The sequence below is a fragment of the Mycteria americana genome, chromosome 1 (genome assembly GCF_035582795.1).
Source record: "Mycteria americana isolate JAX WOST 10 ecotype Jacksonville Zoo and Gardens chromosome 1, USCA_MyAme_1.0, whole genome shotgun sequence".
Classification (NCBI taxonomy): domain Eukaryota; kingdom Metazoa; phylum Chordata; class Aves; order Ciconiiformes; family Ciconiidae; genus Mycteria; species Mycteria americana.
Genome location: NC_134365.1, coordinates 150,455,188 through 150,477,078, shown reverse-complemented (window position 1 = coordinate 150,477,078; position 21,891 = coordinate 150,455,188). Strand labels below are relative to the sequence as shown.

At 48.8% G+C, this 21,891-nt stretch overlaps 1 protein-coding gene across 1 annotated transcript in view; it reads left to right on the top strand.

Moving 5' to 3' along the window:
- Positions 1–6,524: 6,524 nt before the first annotated feature.
- Positions 6,525–21,891, top strand: part of LONRF2 (LON peptidase N-terminal domain and ring finger 2) — a 37,179-nt gene continuing 21,812 nt past the window's right edge. The window contains exon 1 of the mRNA XM_075524195.1: positions 6,525–7,389. Within this exon, the coding sequence (XP_075380310.1) occupies positions 6,630–7,389 (760 nt within the window). The 5' untranslated portion in view covers positions 6,525–6,629. The remainder of the gene's footprint in view (positions 7,390–21,891) is intronic.

Sequence of the window (21,891 nt, the reverse complement as noted above, 5' to 3'; positions counted from 1 at the left end):
CCACCAGGATGTCCTTCTCCAGGTTCCTGGAAAATCTGTTCCAGAGCACAGTCTCAGAGAAGACTTGCTGGTGTGCAACGTCACATCAACATTGTAAAACTATAAGGGAATCCCTTCTGAAATGGGGCAAATTGCTACATTTCAATGGGTCCTTTTTTAGCTAATAGTAGTAGTTGGAAAACAAGATGTCTCTCAGTGAAAAATACCATGTGAAAAGCTATGTAAGATTATATGTACGCAAAAGTCAAGCATGACAAGAGTGAGATAAAACATCTGAGAAGATAATGATGTCCTAGCAGGACCAGGAGAGAATGTACCTTGAGAAACGCTGATCCTTGTCCATATTTCCAAGGCAGCCCATCTCCCTGAAAAATGTTTGTGCAGCACTCCAGAAATAGGAGAGACCCCCACATGCCAATAAATGTCTCCTGTACCCACGGAGATGCCACCTGCTATGCCCACCATCCGGCTGGACAACCACCCATGTGGGCAGCTGCCACCAGAAGGGATTTGGGATGCCACCAACTGCAGTGTGCTGTCCTGCTTTTTAAAACAACCTCAACACCAGATGCCAGAAGGGTCCCTTGCCATGGTGTGTGTCATCTCACTGAACTTCAGGATGCCCTGGCGCGACACGAGCCTGGGCGACAGCACTTTCCACCCACGCGGGGTAAATGCTTGGGCCGTTAGCTTTCAGCCTGGTCCAGGTGCTGCTGCACTTACGCATGTGCAGCAGCCCGGAGGCATGCGTGTGGGGCTTTGCTAACCCACAGTTCAAACGGGGATTGCAACCCAGGTGTAACTTGACCCATTTTCACCACAGATTTGCTTGCAGAACCCCCTCCCGCTCGGTGGGCAAACTGACCCCGGGTATCAAGAGGTGGATGGAGATCAGCGCCCAACAAGGGGATGTTCCCCTCCAACCCTGTGCCTGCCAAAAGCCCTGACGGCGCCGGCAACAGAAACTCGGGTCTTGCTATTTCTTCAGGCATGTGAACCAGCACAATGAAAAATATTTGTGATATTCTGAAAATCCAAGCTGATGCTTACTGAACAAGACTGAAAAATTCCCCGACTCTATGCTAGGAAATAGCAAAGCAACTGATGTGGAAAGAGACCTCCGTCGGGTGAGCTAACCGCGTCCACAGCTGCGTGTGCCGGGACGGCAGCCACTCCCCAGCCCACCAGGCGCTACTGCTGGCCTCACCTTCCCTGTAACCCTCCGATTAGGAAAGAGGCGGTGTCAGGAAAATTCGCAACTGACCCATCCTGACCGAGGAGAGAGGCTCGGACGCAATGTAGAGAATTACAGAAGTAAATATTTATTAATGTGCATGAGGTGTCCCAGCCAAATTGGGGCACCCCGAGTGTGGTTTTACACAGGGTTCTTACACCCTTCAAACGTTCAGGTACAACACTATTTGACTAATCACTAACACCCACGCTACTGATTACTAATCATAGTAAAACTTCATAAAGCAACTATAGTTTTGCCGCATTCTTGCTGCTCATCTATTGATCCAGACATCCCTGGGGTCAGTCTTGCTAGAGTTACTTATCTAGGCGGCTGGACGACGCTGGGAGGGTTTCAAAAACATGTTAGAGTGGGTAGGATGCTGGTGGTATCTTAGTTGTCCTGGGGTATCCTTTATCCTTCATGGACAGCTCTAAGTTCCCAAGAAGCAAAGTCCTTATTTCCAGGGCCAGACCGTCCTTTAGTTTGTTTTACTTAAGCATGAACAATACCTAAGTCGGCAGTAAAATGCCACTACCTCGTTACATTACAGTGTATAATGTGAACTACTACATATTAACAAAGTTAATACACTTTCATACCGTGAAGAATGATTGATATAATAGTTAGGGAAGGGGATTTTCTTAACAGTGCTTATCTCGGAGCGAGGAGCCGCTTGCTCCGCACGGCAGATAATACCGGAAGGGAATCCAGTAGTGCACTTTATGTGGCTCCTTTTGCATCATAGGATGTGTTAATGATTTGTTGGACAATTATTAACCTGTTTAATCTTCCAGTCAGCCCGTGCAGGATGTAGTTAAGAATAATATCTTTTGTACACGATACGTGTGTGTCATGCTGAAAGGACAAGATCCGTCTTGGTGGCTGGGATGTTGCAAGGAAGCATGAGAACCTCCAAAACCAGTCTTAGCTCCTGCGATTCACAGCAGCTGGATTAACACATTAAACATCTTCTGGGGAAAAAATAGTCTTCATTATGTTTACATCAATAGATTTTAGCCAGCACCTTTTTCATCGCTGGCACTACCCTGCAGCTTTCTTATAAAAATGATACTTCTGAAAAAAGGCTTTTAAAAAAAAAAACCAAACCTGTATTTCTGCTATTTCAGCTGGGGCAATTCATTAAGCTGACAAAGACTTTAGTAGTAATAATCATACAATGACCTTTTCTTTTGAAAGCTGCAAAGCCTGTAATAAATGAGGCAGTGATTAGGGATGGAGAAAAGCAGTTGAGAAAATGTGCACATATTTGTGAAATATTCCAATGCTGTAGCCCTGAATTTTATAGAAAAGCACATGAGGAAATGTATAATTCTGCTACTGCAGCAAGGTATGACTAATGCAAATTAACTGCATGGTAACCGGTGAGAACATTATTGTTTGGATGCCCATTAACTGAGTAGCTGCTTTCCTGTGCACTGAAAGAGCCATGCATCCTGTAGAGAAAATAGTATGTGATTAATTAAAATTGTATCAGGTTAATGCATCAAGGAGACAAGTTAAATAAGCATACACAGCCTTAATTATGCAGTATCCTAATTTTTGTGTCTTTGACTTCACAACTTCAGCAACATTTTAGTCTGGTACGTGTGTGTGGGCCTGTGCACTGATTATATCCTATCATTCTTTTCTAATTAACTTATTCCGAAACAATAAAAGACCGAATTCCTCCACAAGATCATCAAAACAAACTGGAGTTTAACACTTCAGACTACCTTGGAATAGAAAAGTGTTAGAGGAATTAAAAATGCCCTCTAAATATGTAAATGCTGTCATTTGAAAGTTGCTTCATCTCCTCCTTTCCCCTTCAAACTTCAAGTAAAATTCTACCCTGAGGGAAACCCTGGGAAAGCTGGGCCTCGGGAAGAAGTTGAAAATTAGCCTAAAAAATGAAAGGAAACCTAGTGTCAACTTTGAAGTGTGTACGAGTGACTCAGTGGAGTCAGCACCTGTAATTCTCCCCTTGGAAAGCAGATGGACTTCTGCATGTTGCTTGAGAGAGCGTGATGAGGCCACTTGTAAGTGGAAGCATACTATTAACAGGAAAATAATACTGCTAACGGGGAGCACCTCTAACAACCTGCCATAGAGTGGCTAATTTTGGGTGATTTTTTTTTTTTTTTTAAGATGATGAAGCCAGCAGAATTTTTGCCATCATTTTGGTGAGTACAAGAGGAGGTCCTTCATCTCCTGCAGAAGGCAACATTTCAATCCTACGCAGTAGCTACAGCTTTTCTTCTAATAAAAACTATAAATCAACTTTGGTGTTTCAGTCGGCTTTCAGATCCTTTATGAAAAATCAGTTCTGCTTTGTGGCTGTTGCAATCAGTCACTCATAGTTCGTCCAACAAGAAGCCATAAACCATGCGACCACGTCATGGGGCACCTGTTCCACCGGAGCTTTTTGGCAGGAGTCTCCTATGTCACGTTCGCTGACCTTGGATGAATAACCTGGGCATACTAACGATAACTTCAGTGAGAAGCATGAGCTTCTTAAGTATAGATTGTTCATAATTTTACTTTAGTTTCTTTCCCTCTGTTTCTTGCTGTTTCTTAGGCTATCATTCTTTCCTGCGAAGTATTAACACTCGGGCTCCGGGAATTCTTACTGATGTTGCAGAAGGGAGTTGTATCAAAGTGGCTTTGTTGCTCAGATAGCGAAACAGGGGATACAAGTGCAGGGTAATGCCATGGCCAGACATACAAATGAACCGTGTTCTGGAGCAAGAAGACCTGCGAAAGAAGATGGCCCCCAGAATAAGCACCGAGGAGAAGAGCAATGCAGGTGTGCTCAGACACCTGTGGCGAGCAATTCTGTACATGGGAGGAAGGAAAAAGATGGCACGCTGAGTCAGTTTGAACAGCAGCGAGGTAATTTTGTTCCCTCACAAATAGATGTCTTGGAAAAAATAGAGCTTGTATGCCAAGAGGCTATTGATCGCGTTGCTAAATAAAGTAGTCGCCTCGCTTAGCGGTAGGTCCTTCTAGAAGCACCTGCTAAGCGTTGATGAGGAAAGGACCGCAGCCCTGCCAGCACGCTGGCACGGCACGACACACGCGCAGCAGCAAATGGAGGGGCTGACCAGCCGTGTTCAACACCACCACCTGAGCCGGTGACCCCCAGCCGCCCGTCAGAAGGGACCGTCGGAGGTGAAGGGCCGTCACGCGGCAATCCCAAGACACATGGGGAAAAGCGGCGTGGCAGGACTGACTCGCCTGCTCCCTCCTTCCGCAGGAAAGCAAGGAGGGCTGCTGGGGGCTTCCCAGCCAAAGAGCCTAATGGCCAGGGGAGCGGGACGGGAGCAATCAGCAAAAATGCTGCTGCTCCTTGTCAGGGTCCCAGGAACCAGAGAATAACACTGGGGGGTAGCCCAAGCAGCGAGTCCACGTTTTCATCATCCATCCAAGATCCTGTGGCTTGTCCTTCATACGGCAGAGCAGAACTAGCCGCACCGCTTCTGTCCTCTATGTGATGGATCACGCCCCCAGCTGACCTTGATAAAACGGCAATGGGATTCAATCCCATTGTAATTTCAAGTGAAAATTTCAAGAGTGATGGAATAGTGATGGAATGCTGGGGTCAGCTTCTGGGTAGAAACTGCGGGCCAAGGAGGGTGGTGCAAGTGTCGGACCGGTGAGCATCGCTCAAAGAACCATTATTAGAAACATTAATAGTGCAAAAAGGGTAAGTCGTGGACAACTTAACGCACACACACTGTTTTGCAAAGCAACTATAGTTCTACGGCCATCATCCACCTGCTGCTTTATTGATCTAGAGATCCCCGGAGTCAGTCTTGCTACAGTTTCTTATCTATGATGCCAGATAAGGGGAGGGTTTCACAGAGATGTCGGAAGGGCTAGGATGCTGGCGTTACCTCGGTAGTCCAGGGGTATCCTTTATCCTTCATAGATGGCTTCAAGATTCCAAGAAACAAAGGTCCTTACCTTCCGGGTGGGGGCTGTCCTGCTCCTCCTTGCCATGAGCTGGGGTCCTTTGGTCATGCTTACTTCACCATGAATATTGATGCTTACTTAAGCACGACTATGCAGTATAAAATGTAAACTGTGTATCTCTTAAGAAAGTTAATACAATTTCATACTATTAAGAAAGCTGATACAATTTCATGCTATAGAGACCAATTGGTACAATGATTAAGGAATGAGATTTTCCTAACACGGGCTAAGAGGCCGTCATCTGGGGGCTGAAGGCCTAGCAGGAGAGAGGCAAAAACCAGAATACCCTCCGCTGGGAAGCAGCTGGACACGGGTACCTCCTCTTTCGACTGACAGGCTCTCCACTCCTCCGAACGGTTTGTTTACAGCAGCGTCTAAAATAAACGTTGCCTCTTTTTTTTTTATTTTACTCCTGTTATTCCTGCGGAGCAAGTTGGATTCCTTTCTGACTCACGCATGATTAACTAACTTCCAGCTGCATTATCTTTATTGTTGCTGCCGATGCACAAGCCAGCGCTCAGCACGACTCGCAGATCCCCCGCTGAGCCGGCAAGGCTGCCACTTAGAGAAAAGGGGTTTTTGTGAGAGTTGTGGGCTTTGGGGATTATTATTATTATTATTATTATTATTATTATTATTTTATTTAAGAGAGAACACGTGCTTGCTTTCCCGGGGACCCGGGAGATACAACCAAACTATAACCGACAACAACATACCCCACCCCAACGCACCCCGTGCGGGGCTGCTCTCGCCCCATGCGGAGGGGCCGCGCCCGGCAGCCGGGCGGCGCCGAGGGAGGCCCTGCGGCGGCGGCGGCAGCAGCAGCAGCCCCGCCGCCCGGGGCCGCGCCCGGCAGGAGGGGAGCGGCGGGGCGGGCAGCCCCGGCGAGGAAGCGGTTAAGGCCGGGCACCAGGAAACGGGAAGGAAGAGGCCGAGCCCAGCAGGAGCCGCACAGCGGAAACCCCCCCGCCCCGCCCCGCTCCCGCTCCCGCTCCCGCAGCAGCCGCCGCCGCCGGCGGGCCAGGCGCACGTGCGGGCGGGGCGGCGCGGCGGCGGGCGGGCACGTGCGGCACCGGCACCCGGCGGGCCCGGAGGGAGGGCGGGAGGGCGGGCGGGAGCGGCCCCTCAGCACCGCCGCCCCGGGGGAGGGCGGCCGGAGGCGGGTTACACAACCCGCCGCCCCTTACATAAGCCGGGAGCCGGGCCCGCGGGGGCGGTGCGAGCCGCCCCCCATCTCCCCCCGCCCCTCCGCCATCCCCCTCCCCGCCCGGGAGCCGCCCCCCTGCTGCAGCGATGTGACCCGCCCCCTCCGCCCGCCCTCCCTTCCGTCGCCGTCCCCTCCCAGGAAGGAGCCGGAGTCGGCAGCGCCGCGGGCCCGGCATGGAGTAGAGCGGCCCGGGGCCGGCGGCGCCGCGCGGCCATGGAGCTGGGCCCGGGGCCCTGCGCGCTGTCCCCCGCCGCCGGGGCCGGGGCCGGGTCCGCTGCCGCGGCGGCGGGACCCTGCGCCGAGATGCTGCAGGTGGCGGAGGAGGCCTTCCGCGGCGGCAACTTCGAGCTGGCGGCCGAGATCTACGGCTCGGAGCTGGCGGGGCTGCCGCAGCCCGAGCGGGGCCTCTGCCTCCGCCGCGCCGACGCGCTGGCGCGGGCCGGCCGCATGGCCGAGGCGCTGGACGCCTACGGCGCGGCGGCGCGGCTGGCGCGGCTGCGGCCCGAGGAGCTGCGGGAGCTGGCCGAGAGCTTCGCCCTCAGCATCCGCGACAAGGAGCTGCGCCTCCCGCCCTGGGGGAGCGGCGGCCCCGGCGGCGGGGCGGAGGGCGAGGGGCTGGGCGACCCGGCCTGCTGCCGCCCGCCCGAGCTCTTCGCCTGCCCGCTGTGCCGGCGGCTGCTGTGCGAGCCGGTGACCCTGCACTGCGGGCACACCCACTGCCGCCGCTGCGCCGAGCCCGGCGACTGCGGCCGCTGCCACCGCCCGCGCCGCCCCGCCGAGACGACCCCCGCCGCCTCGCCGCCGTCGCCCGCCGCCGCCCGCCCGCGGGTCAACGTGGTGCTGGGCAACCTGCTGCACAAGTGGTTCGGCGCCGAGAGCCGGGCGCGGCGGCTCCGCGCCGAGGGCGACGCGCTGCGGGAGCGCCAGGAGCTGCCGGCCGCCCTGGAGAAGTACAACCAGGCCCTGGAGATGGGTGAGCGGCGGCGGGGGAGCGGGAGCGGCGGAGGAGGGTGCGGGTGCGAGGCGGGGGAAGCGCTGCCCGCCGGCCCCCGGGCTGCCCCCCCCGCAGCAGGCGGGGGGGGGTTGGTGGTGTGTGGTGAACGGTGGGAGAAGGCACCTGGGGGAAGTTTTGGGAATGAATCCTCCCAGCGGGTCTCCTCACCCCCCCCCCCCCCCCAAGTGAATGGCTATTTTTGTTCCGCTGTTATTTTTGTCCTTGCTCAGAAGGTGCCTGGCGTTTAACTGCCTGCAGTCGATGACTCATTATGCAGTATTTCTAGAAAACCCGCTTTCCCATTTGTGGGGAAACCATCTTTTAGTAAAGGATACGCAGTAGTGGTCGCGTTAAGCCCTCCCGCGGCTTCGTGGAAGAAATTAGTGCGTGGATCGGGTTCATTCAGCTGCATGCGGTTGCATCTTCAGCAAAACGTAGCCTTTGAAAACACATAACGACATGTGAATAGGCATAGAGGCTCAGAAAATTTCCTTTATCTTACACTGTGCAAAAATACGCAAGATAAAGCTGCACTCTGACTCGCGGAGATCGCCCGCCCGCGTTTTGAGTGTAACCTCTTTACAGGCACGCAGTATTTCTGTGTGCAAAGCATTCTCTGAAGAGCCGTGAAGGTCTGCCGGCCTCCTCTGCCAGGCCGGCGGCAGCCTTAGTGTATCCAGGCGAGGCTGTTTTCAGTCCCTGCGCCGAGTAGTAGGTGGATCCTGCTGGCTGGGTTGTAGCCGTATAGTAATGCTTGTGTGCCTGCCTGCTCCCGTCTCCTGTGCTCTGCGAGCGGGGGGGGTGGTTCAGCGGCAGCAGCGTCTGCAGCGCCTGGAGGGAGGCAGGGCGCTGGGAAGAGCCGGGGTCTCGGCACATCCCCCGGGACCTGCCGCTCCTCCAGCCTCGGCGCGATAGATGTCCGCTGTAATTGGGGAGGAAGGGGGCAGAAGGCCTCGGTCGTGTTAACAGAGGCGAAATCCTGTGGGTAAATCCCTTCGGAAGACAAATGTAGCGAAAATTGTGCCTCTCCTCTTGGAGAACTCCTTCCCTACTTGGAGTAAAATTGCCTTCCTTGTTCCTGCTTTTTACATCTAGGGATAAATGGCCGTAATTTTTTTTTTCCCTCTTATTATTATTATTTTGCCGGCTGCTGTGGAGAGAAAAACACCATTATGTTAGTCCCTGACTTGCTCTCATTTTTTGCCGTGGTTGCATGATAGGCACCTGAGATACAAGAGTTCGGGACAGCATAGCATACTATCGCCTCGCAGCTGATGCTGGCCGTGGAAACCGTTAGTTCGGCTATTTATTCCACTTTTCCAGCTACATGTGACAAGTTTTCAGTCCTAGCTGAGTCCTCTCTGTAAAACTGTTAGGCGGTTTAGCTGAAGTAATCTCTCTTAAAGTAGGGCAGGATGGAGAGCTCAGGAAGGAAGGTGAAGCAGAAGGAGGGGAGAGGCTTGATGTAGGTCACTGGTGGATACAGTGAGTTTTCAGTACTGCAGCCTCTTAAAGTTTTAGGTTCAGGGTCCCACTGCTGGGGAAAATAGCATCTCATCAATGAAATTAGTGCTTGATAGGATTTTCAGAGAACTGTTTCTTGCTGTTGCATGTGCTTCTTGCTGTGTCTGCATGGGGGTGAAAGGAAAGGGGAGACCGTAGTGCGCTGCTAGCGCGCTCGCACGGCCTGTCCTTCCCTCTCCTCTCCCTGGAGCACGTACCTCCGGCTGTGGCTGCTGTGCGTCAGGGTCTCGAGATAAATCCCTTGCAGTGTCCTTACTTCTGTCTTCTGTGATTTCCCAACCACGCTGGGAATCTGTTCAGAAACTCCTCACTCTCAGTGACACTAAAATTACTTAATAAGGGGTTTTTTTGATTCTAATTAAAATTAACAGCAGGTATCTTGCTAGATTTTGAAATCCTAAAACTATAGGCTGACATGTTGTAACATCCCAGTAGCGGATCCAAATTCCTGTTGCTGTAAGGGCAGCCTACCCCCCAGCCTTTCACCTTTTTTGCTGTTTTGTTTGTGCCAATGCCATTTCTCACAGGTCAAACTGCTGTCTGAGCCTCGTGTTCTGAAATTCTTACCACGTGCTCGTCAGGTACTGCCTTTTGGCTTGCTGGAGTTGCCTTCTTGCTTTCCAGCCAAGTATCTCAGTAAATAGGAGGAAAAAAAAAAAAAAAAGAAAAACATGGCTGTTTTCTAACTCTTCAGGACCTCTTAAGTGTTAGCATATGGGCAACTTGAAATGCTTATAAGCTACTGTCAGGTATTTAAGACTTTTAATGTGTGAGAAAATAACTGCTTTTTTTAACCTCCAAATGCTTATGTATTACTATTGAGAGTCAAGGGTGTGGGTATCCCATTAATTTCTTTTTAGAGGCTGAAGGCACATGAACACATTGATTATACAATTGCTGTATAAAGTTAGGTGAAACTCCAGGCTTCTTGGCAGGACGCATGGTTCAGTGGGGTTTTTTTTAACTGGTGTTTCTTGTGGAGTATTTTCCTGCTCCATCTGCAACAACTGGCTTTGTGTAACGTAATATTACAGCAAGTTTTCTACTTACCGATTACTTCTCTCATTCTGGTTGCGACCTTCTGTCTTCTGATTTGCATTTTAGTTCTCGAGGTGCTTCAAGTATAAGCTATAAAAGGCTCCTGTCATGTAGGCAGTACGCTTATTTCCAGTACAGTCTGGAATATCTGCTCCTAATTTCAGGTCTCAGAAGAGGTCTGCATGCCTTCAAGTTGTCAGCTTGTTCCAGCTGAACAAGCTTATTTGGTCCAGTCTTGAAAAAGCTTACTCTTAGCAAGTGTGTTCATCTTTTATCCTTAACTATCAGATCTACAATGTCAGCACTGCTCCCGTGTTCGCTCTGATAGTCTGCTATGGATTCAAGCGTGGTCGTGTAGGTTTTTCTGTTGTTGTTTTAATGAAAATCAGCTTTACTATTTGATCCTTCTAGGCCTCTTGAGATGCCCACAGCTTGGTGATCTCTGCTGTTTTAAACCAAGTCGCTGGCTTTTTTGCTGCCATAGACATTGGAATAGATCCCTCATTATTGCAAGGTATCTAATTACCACAGCTTCAAAGCAAGCACATGTCAGGCTGCTTGAAAGGAAGCATTTGTTTCCAGCTGGATCAGTCTTTGTGCCAAGCTTTATGCTGTTCAGCCATCATAATATCAAGTATTGTCCAAATCTTGCTCTCAGGGCTGTTCCCCACACAGATAAAATTCAGAGAGCTGGGGTATCAGAGGTGGGCTTCCGCTCTGCTGTCCCTTCGCTTCTAACTGGTCTTCTGATTATATGAACTCTTAGCTCAGCTAAACCGAAATATATGATCATATATGCGTGCAGGGTTGGTTTGGTGTGTGGGTTTTTTGTTTGTTTGTTTGGGTTCGGGGCTTTTTTGTGCAGTAGGTGCTTTCTGCACCCTTTTTCCTCTCACCTGCTGCTCTCTGATGGAGATGTTCTCTGGAGGGACTGTGCCTTGGAGGAGTACAGTTGTTTCTGCGTATGCAGGTTTACAGACCCTTTAAGCCATATGCCTAAAAGTATAGGAAGCTAGATTTTGGTGACAAATTAACGTAGGTATTTTGAGGATAAGCTTTTGGGAGTGTGTTTTGTTCTGGTTTTTTTTTATTCTAGAAAGTAATTCCCAGTTACAGAGGTAGCAGGTGGCTGTTGCTTTATAGGGAAGATAATGAATAGGGCTTTTGCAAAGTACCATGCATAACTTTATACGGCCAAAGACTGTATCATGGCGGGGGTGGGAGCACGGCAACAAAGTTCACTCTTAGAGAACAGTATTTATCAAAAAATGCTGTCTTGTGCAGACCAAATAGGAGCATATTGTACACTTCGTGCTAGCCTGCTGGTTTTAAAATTAGATACTATGAGGCTCTGAAGGAGGCTGAGCTCTCCTCGGGGTAAGGGCACGCTGTAAGCAAACACACACGCAGAGTATAAGGGGGTTTGGGTGGCCAGTGGCTCGTGCCGTCAGCTGGCATTCCTCTGTGCCGCCCTTTGTACTGGGACGGCCTGTTAGCATCCTGCGCCTTTCCTGTAAATAAGCCTGAAGATGCCTGTTTGGAGATAAAAAGCCCAGCAGTGCGGTCCTCTGACGCTTGCTGCTGCCGTTGCTTTTGTAGCAGCGCTGGTTCCTGAGCTGTGTCGCAGTTACAGCTCTCGGCGGGCTCTCAAGCCAGCGCGCAGGGCTGCGGCTCTGCTGGGAAGGGCTGTTCCCCTGCTGCGCCCGCCTGACCCTAATCCCCGATGAGTTTCTTCGGGTGGGGAGGAATGGCCATGCCCCGGCTCTGCGGTGCGATGAAGCAGGTGCTTGCTTGCCTGCTGCATGCTGTGCAATCGTGTCTGGCTTCCAGTGCAGTGGCACGCACCGTATCTGGACACCGGCGTGCCAGGACACCTCGTTTCTGCGTGAAGCACGTTGGCTCTGGCGTGTAATTACCCACTGCTGGAAAGTGTCCCTTTGGAGTCTGCCAAGCCTGAGAAGCGTTGCTGTCTCCGGAGAGCAGGAAAAGCCGCAGCGATCCCTCTGAGTGGTTGTGTTTACTTCTGGTGTGATGGGCTCTTTCTGAGCAGAAATAGGTCTCACGTAGTTGCTCAAATTGCCCGGCGTTTTAATTCCCCCCCCCCCCCCCCCCCCCCCCGGGGGTTCAGAAGTTTGTAGGGGATAAAACTCTGATACAGCTGAGCTTTAAAACACGGTGGAGTTAATGATGGGTGTATGTGCAAAGGGGGCCTTTTCTTCCCAAGCCCTCTGCGTGGATCTCTGTTTCCAGTGGGTAAAGAATGGTGCAGGAAAGGCCAGGGAGAGGAGGCGAGTTTGTATCAAGCCCGATGTAGTGTCAGAGGTAGCGTGCTGCAGAGCAAGTGAGAGAGATGCTTCTGGGTGCGAGAGATGCTCCATCTCTCATCTCCTGGGGTGGAGAGCTGCACGCTGACCCCCAGCCCAGGGGGTGCTGTTTGGGGTGTTGCTAGAAACAAAATGTAGGAGCTTTCTTGAGCTTTGGTAGAAAGAGGAGGATCTGCCTCTCTTGGCCAGACCTCGGGGGAGAGAGGTTTCTCTGCTCTCATCCCAGCAGAGGTTCACCATAAATTGGCCTGATCCAAAAGAAAGCATAATGTGGCCACTCAGCACTAATTTATTTTGTGGTCAAGCAATTCATGGAAATTTATCTGGTGCCTTCCAAATTCTCTCTTCATAAGAATTGAATTGAGGGGGCAGGGCAAGCCAGGAGGCAGTAGAAAAGAGCAGTAAAGGGAGCATCAGGCACACAAGGACAAGGTCTCAGGCCAAAATACACCTGTTCTGAAGCAGCCGGAGCCTCTTGGAACGGTAGTTCAGTGCCGGTTCCTGCTCCCCAGCCTTTCTCACTGGGCTGTTTTAGGTAGCGTGCTGGGGTTCACCTCCTTGGGGTTGGCATACCCCCATCACCCTCCCGTGCCAAGTACTGAGTTTGCATGGTGAGGGGCTTGGTGCTGCCTCCATGCTCCTGAGCTTGTGGCTGCTGCTTTGCTCGAGTAGCAAGTGGGATGGTTTGGCCTCGGTATAAAGTATCTGCAAACTGTTGTGGCCGCCTTGTCCTAGAGTATCTCCTCTGGTCTATACAGACAGTTGTTCACATAGGTGTCTTTGTGAACAAATTCAATTGCGCTACTCTTGACCTCCTGGCTAGGGGGTGGGTAGTTGATGTGTATCTTTGGCTTTTCCTTCCCTTCCATCTCCCCTTTGCATTGGTAACTCTTAAATAGGTAAAAAAAAAAGCTAGCAGTGTTGCACATAGAAAATAAGTGTGTCTTGCTGCATCTCTTGACCTTCCATACTGGCTCTCAAGCTGTTAAAGCTACCGACCTTCTTATTTTAAGTGACGTTTCAGTGCAAGTTGATTCAAGAGCAACCACCCTGCATTTTCCTGCTAGGTAGATGCTGGGTTGTGGGGTTGTGCTGTTTCCTGAGAGCATGGCATAGGTAAACTTCCAAACGGCATTCTTGGAGTTGGGCTGAGTCCTTACAGCTGTGAGTAAGATAGCTATGAGCAAGCGTTTTAGCATGCCTCAAAAATTACTTGCTGGGGCGTTTTCCTTCCAAGCCTGCTTCTGGGTTGTTTCAGATAAGGGGGAAAAAGATGATCAGAATTTCTTGGTGCGGTGGTGCGACATCCTCTTGGTACTGTCCTACTGCAGACCTGATGGTTGAAGGGTTTCTGTGTTAGTCGTGGACCAAGGTCAGAAGAAGCAAAGAAGAGTCCCTTTCTGCAAAGGCAAGCTGCTGAACTCTCTTTAGAAAGGTGTGCTTAATTTTTTGTAAAGGTGACTAATGCTATAGTATGCGTTTTATTAATTCTGCCACTGTTTTCTAAGGACTTGTGCTCCTTAGTGATGCACTTGCACTGAAGTTGTATTGTTCAAAGAAAGCTGCTAGGGAGCGTCCACATGTACCTATATGTGAACTATGTGTACTAAGTACACTTTAATGATCTCTTCTTTTATACACTATTTCTGGAAGATTGCTATTAGAAGATAAGGTCAGTTGTCTTTCTGATGTGGTAAAAAATAGATTGACCGAATCTTCCTTCCTCACAGGGTCTTCGGAACACTTTCCAGTTTCCAGTAGTAAAGCAGTAAGTCTTTGATGTTATACCAGCCATTTAAAAAAAAAAAAAAAGCAGCCATGGTAGACAGCTGTCATGACTCCTCAAACAGCAAATGGTTCAGTCATTTTAATAATTTATCAGAAGAATTCTTAATTTTGTAGCTTCTGAAGGAAAGTGTGACTTCGGAGTGAAGAATGAGAGGTAGTCTTTCTGAAATTACGTGCTACAAAAAATAGTAGATGCTTGCTGCTTAGAGGATTTGTGCTAAAAAAGGAACTTTCCCATCCGTCTGTAAAAGCGCCTCTTGGAATCTGCTTAAAGTGTGTCTCTAAAACCTGTTTGTTCTGTTTTGCAGGGGCAGAAAAATGTGTAAAACTAGGAGTCAAGGTTACCTAGAGACTGTTGCAGTAGCCTGAGTGTTACTTTTAAACTTAAAATAATTTGCAGACTTCTGTCCCTCAGCCCCCCCCCCCTTTTTTTTTTTACTGAGGTAGTGCTTGAAAAATGGTAGTAAATACTTCATATATGACACCACTGGCAATGTGTCAAGTACGTTGGAGCAGGAGCTCGTATTACTCCTGATTTGTAAAGAGCGTGCGGTTGAAAGCTCAGATCCTGTAGTTGGATCTCTGGAAGTTTTGCCCACTTGCAGAGGGTCTGCTGAAGGCAGAGGCTTTGCAGGGCTGCAAGACTAGGGTCATGGTTGACAGGAGGCTTATCCGTCACAGGCACAAAGGGGAGGAGGCATCATGCTGTACAGTAGACAGTCTTTGGGTGTGGGGGTTTTTTTAAGTAGTTAACATTGCTTAACATTGCTCATGTAGTTTACAGTTATGTACCACCTAAGATAGGGTGAGTATTCCCTGCCATGTATGTACCCCAGATGTAATTTCCTATAAAAATTGAACTACTTCAGCAATCCTAGAGAACGAACTATACCTACATATCAGAAAGTCTGAAGAATTTTTGAAGTTTCTTCAAACAGCATATTCTCTTTTTCTTTTGCTGTGATAAAGTACAACAGAATGTCTTTTGCTTTTGAAAGAAGACATTTATAGAACTGACTTTCGCTTCCTAATCTTAAAATTAGTAGGATATTGCACCACTCCTTTTCTCTTTTACAAATGTATTAAGTGATCGGCTCTGTTTGAGGGCAGAAGCAGTGAGCTAATAGAAACAAGAAGCTCCTTTTTCCAACTTGCAGAGAGTCAGAAATTCTGGGCTGAAATAAGCTTTAACTGGAAAAGAGAAGGTTACGGAGACCTGAAGAGTAACTGGTAGAAATGTAGCTTATGTGCTGATAGTGACAGAGGGCAACTAGGTTATTACCGGTAAAGTCATATTATGAAGGAATATCTGGCTGTAAATTGAACTTGTTAACTACGGTCAAGGCAGACCTACGTGGCTGGTCCTGCCTGGCTGTGAAGCACATGTATTTGGAGTCTCCTTGCAATCACAGGTTGATGTGCACCTAGCTGTTAAAGGCGTGTTCAACCCCAGGCCCCCCTCTAAAAAGAAAATCAGTTGAGGTTCCTCAGAACAAAAACATCATTTATTTAGTCTATGGTGCCCAAGTCCTGACAGCGTGAGCTGGGTGCCTCAAAGGGACACCCCCCTCCCAGTTCCTCTTTTCTCGTCTTGCAGTCTAATCCCACGACTGCCACGCGCTGTCCACGCGCCCCACCATCCAGTCCTCTCAGTCTCTATTGACAAGTCTTCGTTCTCGTAGGTTGCCCGCTCTTGGTTTGTGCACCTCATCTAGTCCAATCCCGCTTGAGGTTGACTCATTTCCTCTGGTTATACCTGCAGGTTATATAAAACTTGGGTTTTTTAGCTTATCTTCTAAGTAGGTCAGGGTTAAATGCACATGCTCACGTAGCTCAGCCTTGCCGCCTTCTGCACTAGCACAGCTCCACATTTCTACGTGGGGTCAGGACTTTTCCGTGGGTGCTTTAGAGATCAGGCAGGGGGTTGACCTCTTGGGGTGTTTTGAGTTGGTTTTGAAGCTCACTCGTTATGTCTTCATACTGCAGTCCATAGGTGTCTTGCCTTGGGGCAGTCTCTGGACCTGCTGTTTGAGAGGATACTTCAGTTCTGACCGAGGCTTTGGTAGGAAACCTTACCTGAACCCTGAACTGAATGCTGGGAGAACTAGTAAACATTGAAAATGAGTCACATTTGTGTGCTTAATGGTTTTATTATACTAGTGCCAAGCAGCCACAGATGGACTTGGGGTACATTACCTGAAGCAGCGCCCAAATGTCCGAAGGGTGGAGTGGGAACTGAAAATATAGGGAGGAGGTGTTGATTCATGCTATTTTTTTTCTGGAAAGAGTACCATGCATCTAGCAAAGTGTTGAAAGATTAGGATTTGGACAGGAGGAGGCAATAACCTAGCTGGGACATTCTTGAATTGAGGACTTTTGCTGTACCATGCAATTTATCAATTAATGGGTTTGTAAGGAAGGTTATCACTGGCTTTGCAGTTGCGGAAATGCAAACTAAACCGTAGGTTAATGTAATTGCTCTGGCACGCTTCTGCCTCATGAGGCTAGAGGTACAACACGAAAGCAAGGGCGTAAAGTTAGCTGCACCTTCTTTGTAGCAGCTCTTCTTCCAGGTAGCATATAACTTCCCCTACAGTGTTCCCCTGAGGAATGATGGGAGCCGTGATTAGCTGTGCTTAGCAGTGATGACAGTCCAGCTTTAAATAATGTATGGAGCTTCCTAGCTGAGGAATTACTCACTGGGCCTGAAATAAAACCATTGGGAATCCAAAGCATTTTGTCCAGCACACAGAAAAATCTGTGTTCTTAAGTCTGCACTTCTGAACAGCAAAATACAGAGGCCTGGAAAGAAGTTAATTCAGTCTTAAATTGTGTGTTCTTAAGAATAATCCAGCTCATCTGGATCACTTCAGTCGAAGTGATAATACGGGCAGTTTCTTGAGGTCTCCCTGTCCCCCAGACCAGAGGGGACCTAGGGTAAGCATGCTGCAGGGCAAAGAAGTGAGTGGGTGGATGTCCTGTATTTTTGGGTGGGACAGCAAGGGGAGAGGGTTGCAGCTTCAATTCTGCTGGTGAAGTGGTGGCTGTAATTTGTCCACCCTGGTTTAAATAGGTCTCGTCTGCTTTTTCATCTCAGTGTGCTTAGGTTGTGTGTAGAGATGAAATCCCAGTCAGGCGTGGACCAGCTCCATAGCTGTGTATGGCAAACGAGCCATACTAGAGCTCTCTGGTGGTGTCTGAATCAGCTTCCCTGTGGAGGTGAGGGGAGAGAAAACTTTGGCTTGGGGTGGCTTTTTGAAATTTGTAATGGGCACTCCTGAAGGAAGGAAAGTATGAAGAAAAATACTTCATATCTGCATGAAGATAAAATAAAATAAATAGAGCTTGAGGGGAGGCGGACTCCCATCGGAGGAGGAGATGTGTTTTATTACGCTGGCTGTGGGCAGCGTGAGTGTGGACGAGAAAAGAGGCTTTTGCATGTGCAAACCAGCTGCTGCCTGGTGGTGCAGGCTTGGAGCGGAGGGTGGCGGTGCCCCGCGCTGCTGCTGCTCCTCCTCCTCCTCGCCGCAGCCTATTTCAAGAGCTCCTAAACTCCTATGCTGCTGTGTCTGCTGGCGTTGGTCACCCAGTGGAAATAGGTGTTACTTTTGCCTGCGGAGTACTGTTCGCAAGCGTCCGCTCCCTAATCACAGTTGAAGCGTTGCAAGAGTGGGCTTATGGAGGAAGAGGCTTCCTTCTTTGCATCCTCTGTGCCCTAAAGCCTCTTGCACGCTTTCTCTGGGGTCTTTGGTTACTTCACCTCCTGGAGACTGCCAGTGATGTAAATGCAGGGAGGAAAAGCCATGATATTCAGAAAATACTAATTTTTTTAAAATCCCGTTATTAATCCAATTAAGGCGGACTGGTAAGTGAGAAAACGTGGGCTTGCTGATTGCAAGTATGCATCATGTTCATTGTCCCTCTTAATCAGTTTTGGGAAGCTGACCTTGTTTTTTCATCTTTGCTGTAGAATGAAGTTTTACTTGAACGTCCTGAATGTCTTTACTGCTTCTGTTAATTATTTTATCAAGTGTGCTCCTTCCCCTGCCACCCACCTGAACAATCCCTGCACACCCATTTTTTTGTGTGCAGACTTGTCATGCTTGCATGAAGTCTGAAGGAGAAAAACGGGCTTGCTATTTGATTAATTACTAGTTATTGCTAATTTCTCACTGAAATGAAAATAAATGTTTCATATTATTTTTCAAGCTGAAAAGGCTTTCAATACTGAATTGTTCAGAATTGAATGCATAATGTAACAAAGCAAGCCAAATTTCTTCCTTTCTTCAGGGGCAGAAGTTTCTTTAAAATGTGGGAAAAATTCCCCCTGAAGTCCTGTGCAGGCTGACTCTTGCTAGCAAGACTGAAAGGTGTTTTTGTAATGACGCTATTTCTGCTCATGCATTTAGGAAATATGCTTAGGATTGAAATAGATTTGAATAAAACATGCTTTTCTAGGAAGAAATGTCAGATAAGGAGGATTAGGGAGTTCTAGCAACTTTAAACTTGTTCTTTCTGTGCTGAGTTCCTGGAAGAAATCTCAGCGGTAGTTTATTACAGTAAAACTTTTATCGTCATCTACAGTCATTTTTGGCAAATTCTCTAATTGCCTTCCAGGCACCAGGAGATTTTGGGGAGTCCTGTTCTCTCAGCCTCCTGAACTGAAGCAGGATAGATTGTTCTTTTGTTTTGGTTTGGGGTTTGTTGTTTTTTTTTAAATACTTGAATGCTTGGGCATATCTGGAAAAGTAATTTTGGACGTTAGCTTCTGCATAAGTAAAAGCGCAATCTAACAAACATCTGCAAATGAGTGCAAAGGTGGTGTGAGTGGAAAGTTAACGATTTTGGAAAACCCGAGCTGGCAGCCACAGTCGGGGTAGGCCATCCTTGGCGGGCCCAAGGAGGGCCCAGCGTGCGGAAGAGCCACCAAGCCCCTCGGCTGCTCGGGCCAGGGTTTGTCTGGTGCTGCGGAATTAGGGCTGGGGCGGAGGGAGGGAGCCACGTGGGAAAGCTCCCAGGACCTGTGGCTCAGAGGAAGGCTCTGTGTCCCGGCTGCCCGGAGCTGCACCTCCTGGGAGCCTCTGCAGTGGATCCGTGATGCTGACAAGGACATAAATTTTGCTGTGCAGCTGCAGGCTCCCAGAAGAGTTTGCTTCAGGAAATGCCATCTGCTGGTATTGTGGAAACAGCAAAATTTTCTACGCTTTTCTTTTTTAATTTGGCCTGAAATAATAAGTCATTTCATAAAAAAATCTTTTCTTCTTTAACCTCCAGAAGAAAGAATGGGTGCATTATTTTAAAACAAACTATTGGCTATGGTGTGACTTTTTTTTTTCCCCTCAATAAACTTGACAGTTACAGTATACTGGCATCTAGGAGCGTTCACAAACTCTGTATGTCCTTAAGCCCTCTCCATCCACCTTCTGTGACTAATTTTTTTCACCACAACACATGCGGTGGTGTGGAACAACTCGCTATCACAGTGCTTACAGAAACCCTGTAGTGATTTAGGCTGTAGCTGGATATTAACTTTTTCTTCCCACTTCCACACATACTCGAAGTTGGAGTCAGCCACTGGATGCCACAGTTCCACTGACAGACTATGATGTTTCAGTCCATCTAGCCTTGCCCTGGGACCAGCTGTGGACCCTGCCGGGATGGTCTTGCTGGCAGCAGGAGGCTGGGGACGAGGGGACGTGCGGCTCGGGCGCGGAGGCAGTCAGCTTTCGGGCTGTGCCGCCCTGTCTCCGAGTGGGGTGAGCTTGAATGAAGGAGGCTGGGCACCACTCCAGCTACGGCATCTTGTCTAGCTACTTCATCTCCCTATAGAAAACCTGTTATACTATAGCCTCTTAAACGCTGCTCTTTTTAGCAAAGCTGTGGGGTTTGGTTTTTTTTTTTTTACCCCTTCTCTCAGTTAACTAAACATTCCTTGCCAGTTACTCATTAAGATGGGCCACGCCTTACACTTTCTGATTGAGACTTGGTGAACAAGAGGTACAAGCCTGAAATACAGGTAGCTTCTCCTGGTTTGCCTTGGGGTTGTTTTTTTTCAGTAGCTTGTTATTTTTCCCTTCATGTTGTGAGAGCCTTTGTGTAACCAAATGCAACCAAAGTGATTAGTTTGTGTGGTCCTTTGTGACTAAGGTAATAGAATCAACGTAGAGATAGGAGCGGGATGGACAATACTTTAATGTTGTGTTTGTGCAGCTATGGCTGTGGCTATGCTGCTGTGCCCAAAGACAATAGGACAAGGAGTGGTTGCCATGCTCCCAGTAGAGCCCCAGCCCATCTCGACAATGAGTCGAGGGGTAGTTAGGGTAACTGGTTTGTGTTAGAATAGGAATAAGGGTGCCAGCCATTGTTAGGGACCATGCACCATGAAGAAGGGAAGCAAGTTTTATGAGCAAGGTGATATTGCGCATGCCCACGAGAAGGGGTCAACGAAAGGACATACCTGCACGGCCACCAGAGACCCCCACGGAAGCCCCTCGGAGTTCAAGGACGCATGCGTAACGACCATGTCAATACGATAATTAGTTCTAGGAAATAGAATTAGTATGTATGATAATTCTGGGAAATTTGATGCATATGTATGTAATCGGACAATATAAGTTTTGGTTGATGTAACCTATGGTGTGCAGGCTTGGTGGAGCGATCCCCGTGCATCCGGCGCCGTAATAAAGAATGCCTGCTTCTTAATGCTACAGTGGTGTTAAGGAGTTTGATTCCTGATTTTGGTGGCATTTGGACTGTGCCTCGGGAGGACTTGCAGTCTTTGCCACACCTTTGTGACTTTTTTTGCTTAAAACTTTTGCAGTTGAGACAAGATCCAGAAAAGAGCCGATGAAGCTGTGCGCTCTCTGAGTCTGCTGAATGTGTGAACTGTGCTGAATTGTGTGCTGAAAAGCGCTAGGAAGCAACGGTGTGGCTGAAGTGTGCAGTAGCGAACAGGAGGAGGAAGCTGGCTTGCCTGCCCCCTGATCTCACATGGCTTCTTTTCCCCCGGTGATGCCAAAAAGTAGCCCACCCTGCGCTCTGCTCGGCTGCTGAGGCCCCTGCCTCTGCTTGCTGCACCTACCCCCCTCCGCATGCTCTGCACAAACACCCTGCAGCAGATACCATGATGGAAATATGGAGTATGCGTTTGTATTTAATACAAACGGAAGACACAGACTGTTTAAGTGGTAGCTAAATTAAATAATTTGAGCGTCTACCAAAAGGAAAAAAAAAAAAAGCTTGCTTCTGAAGACCTTAGGTGAATTGTTTTCAATTTAATTTAACTTGCACTCTTTTTTTAAGAATAATCAGCTAAAAGTGTGGATCACTGCAGCAGGCTACATGTGTAATACTTAAAAAACCCCAAACCAACCAAGAAACAAAACACTAAAACCAAAAACAAACAAAAAAACCCCACAGTGTGAACTAGCTTTTGCAGAGCTGCTTATTTTAGGTGTAGTCTCTAGCCGTCACTGTCTGGGACCGTTGGGGCAGCATCCACCCTGGTATGTCGTTCTGCAATTAGTGTATTTGGTGTCAGTCCATGCCACAGCCAAAAAAGGCAGCAGTCCTTGCTGCTGCTTTCTTTCTCATCCCTTGTCCTGGCCCTCGCGTTTGCGTGGCTGTACAGTGAACCAGTTGAGGGGAAACTGATCCTCTTAAACCTTTCTATTTATTTGTTTTTATTGGATTAGCTTTCAGTCAATTGATTCCTTGCTCTGGTTCTCTGTGCAACCACGCGAACCCGGTTTGTTGCACGAGCGAGCGCTGGTGTTAGCTCGAGGGAGGGGAGGAGGTGGAAAGGGGA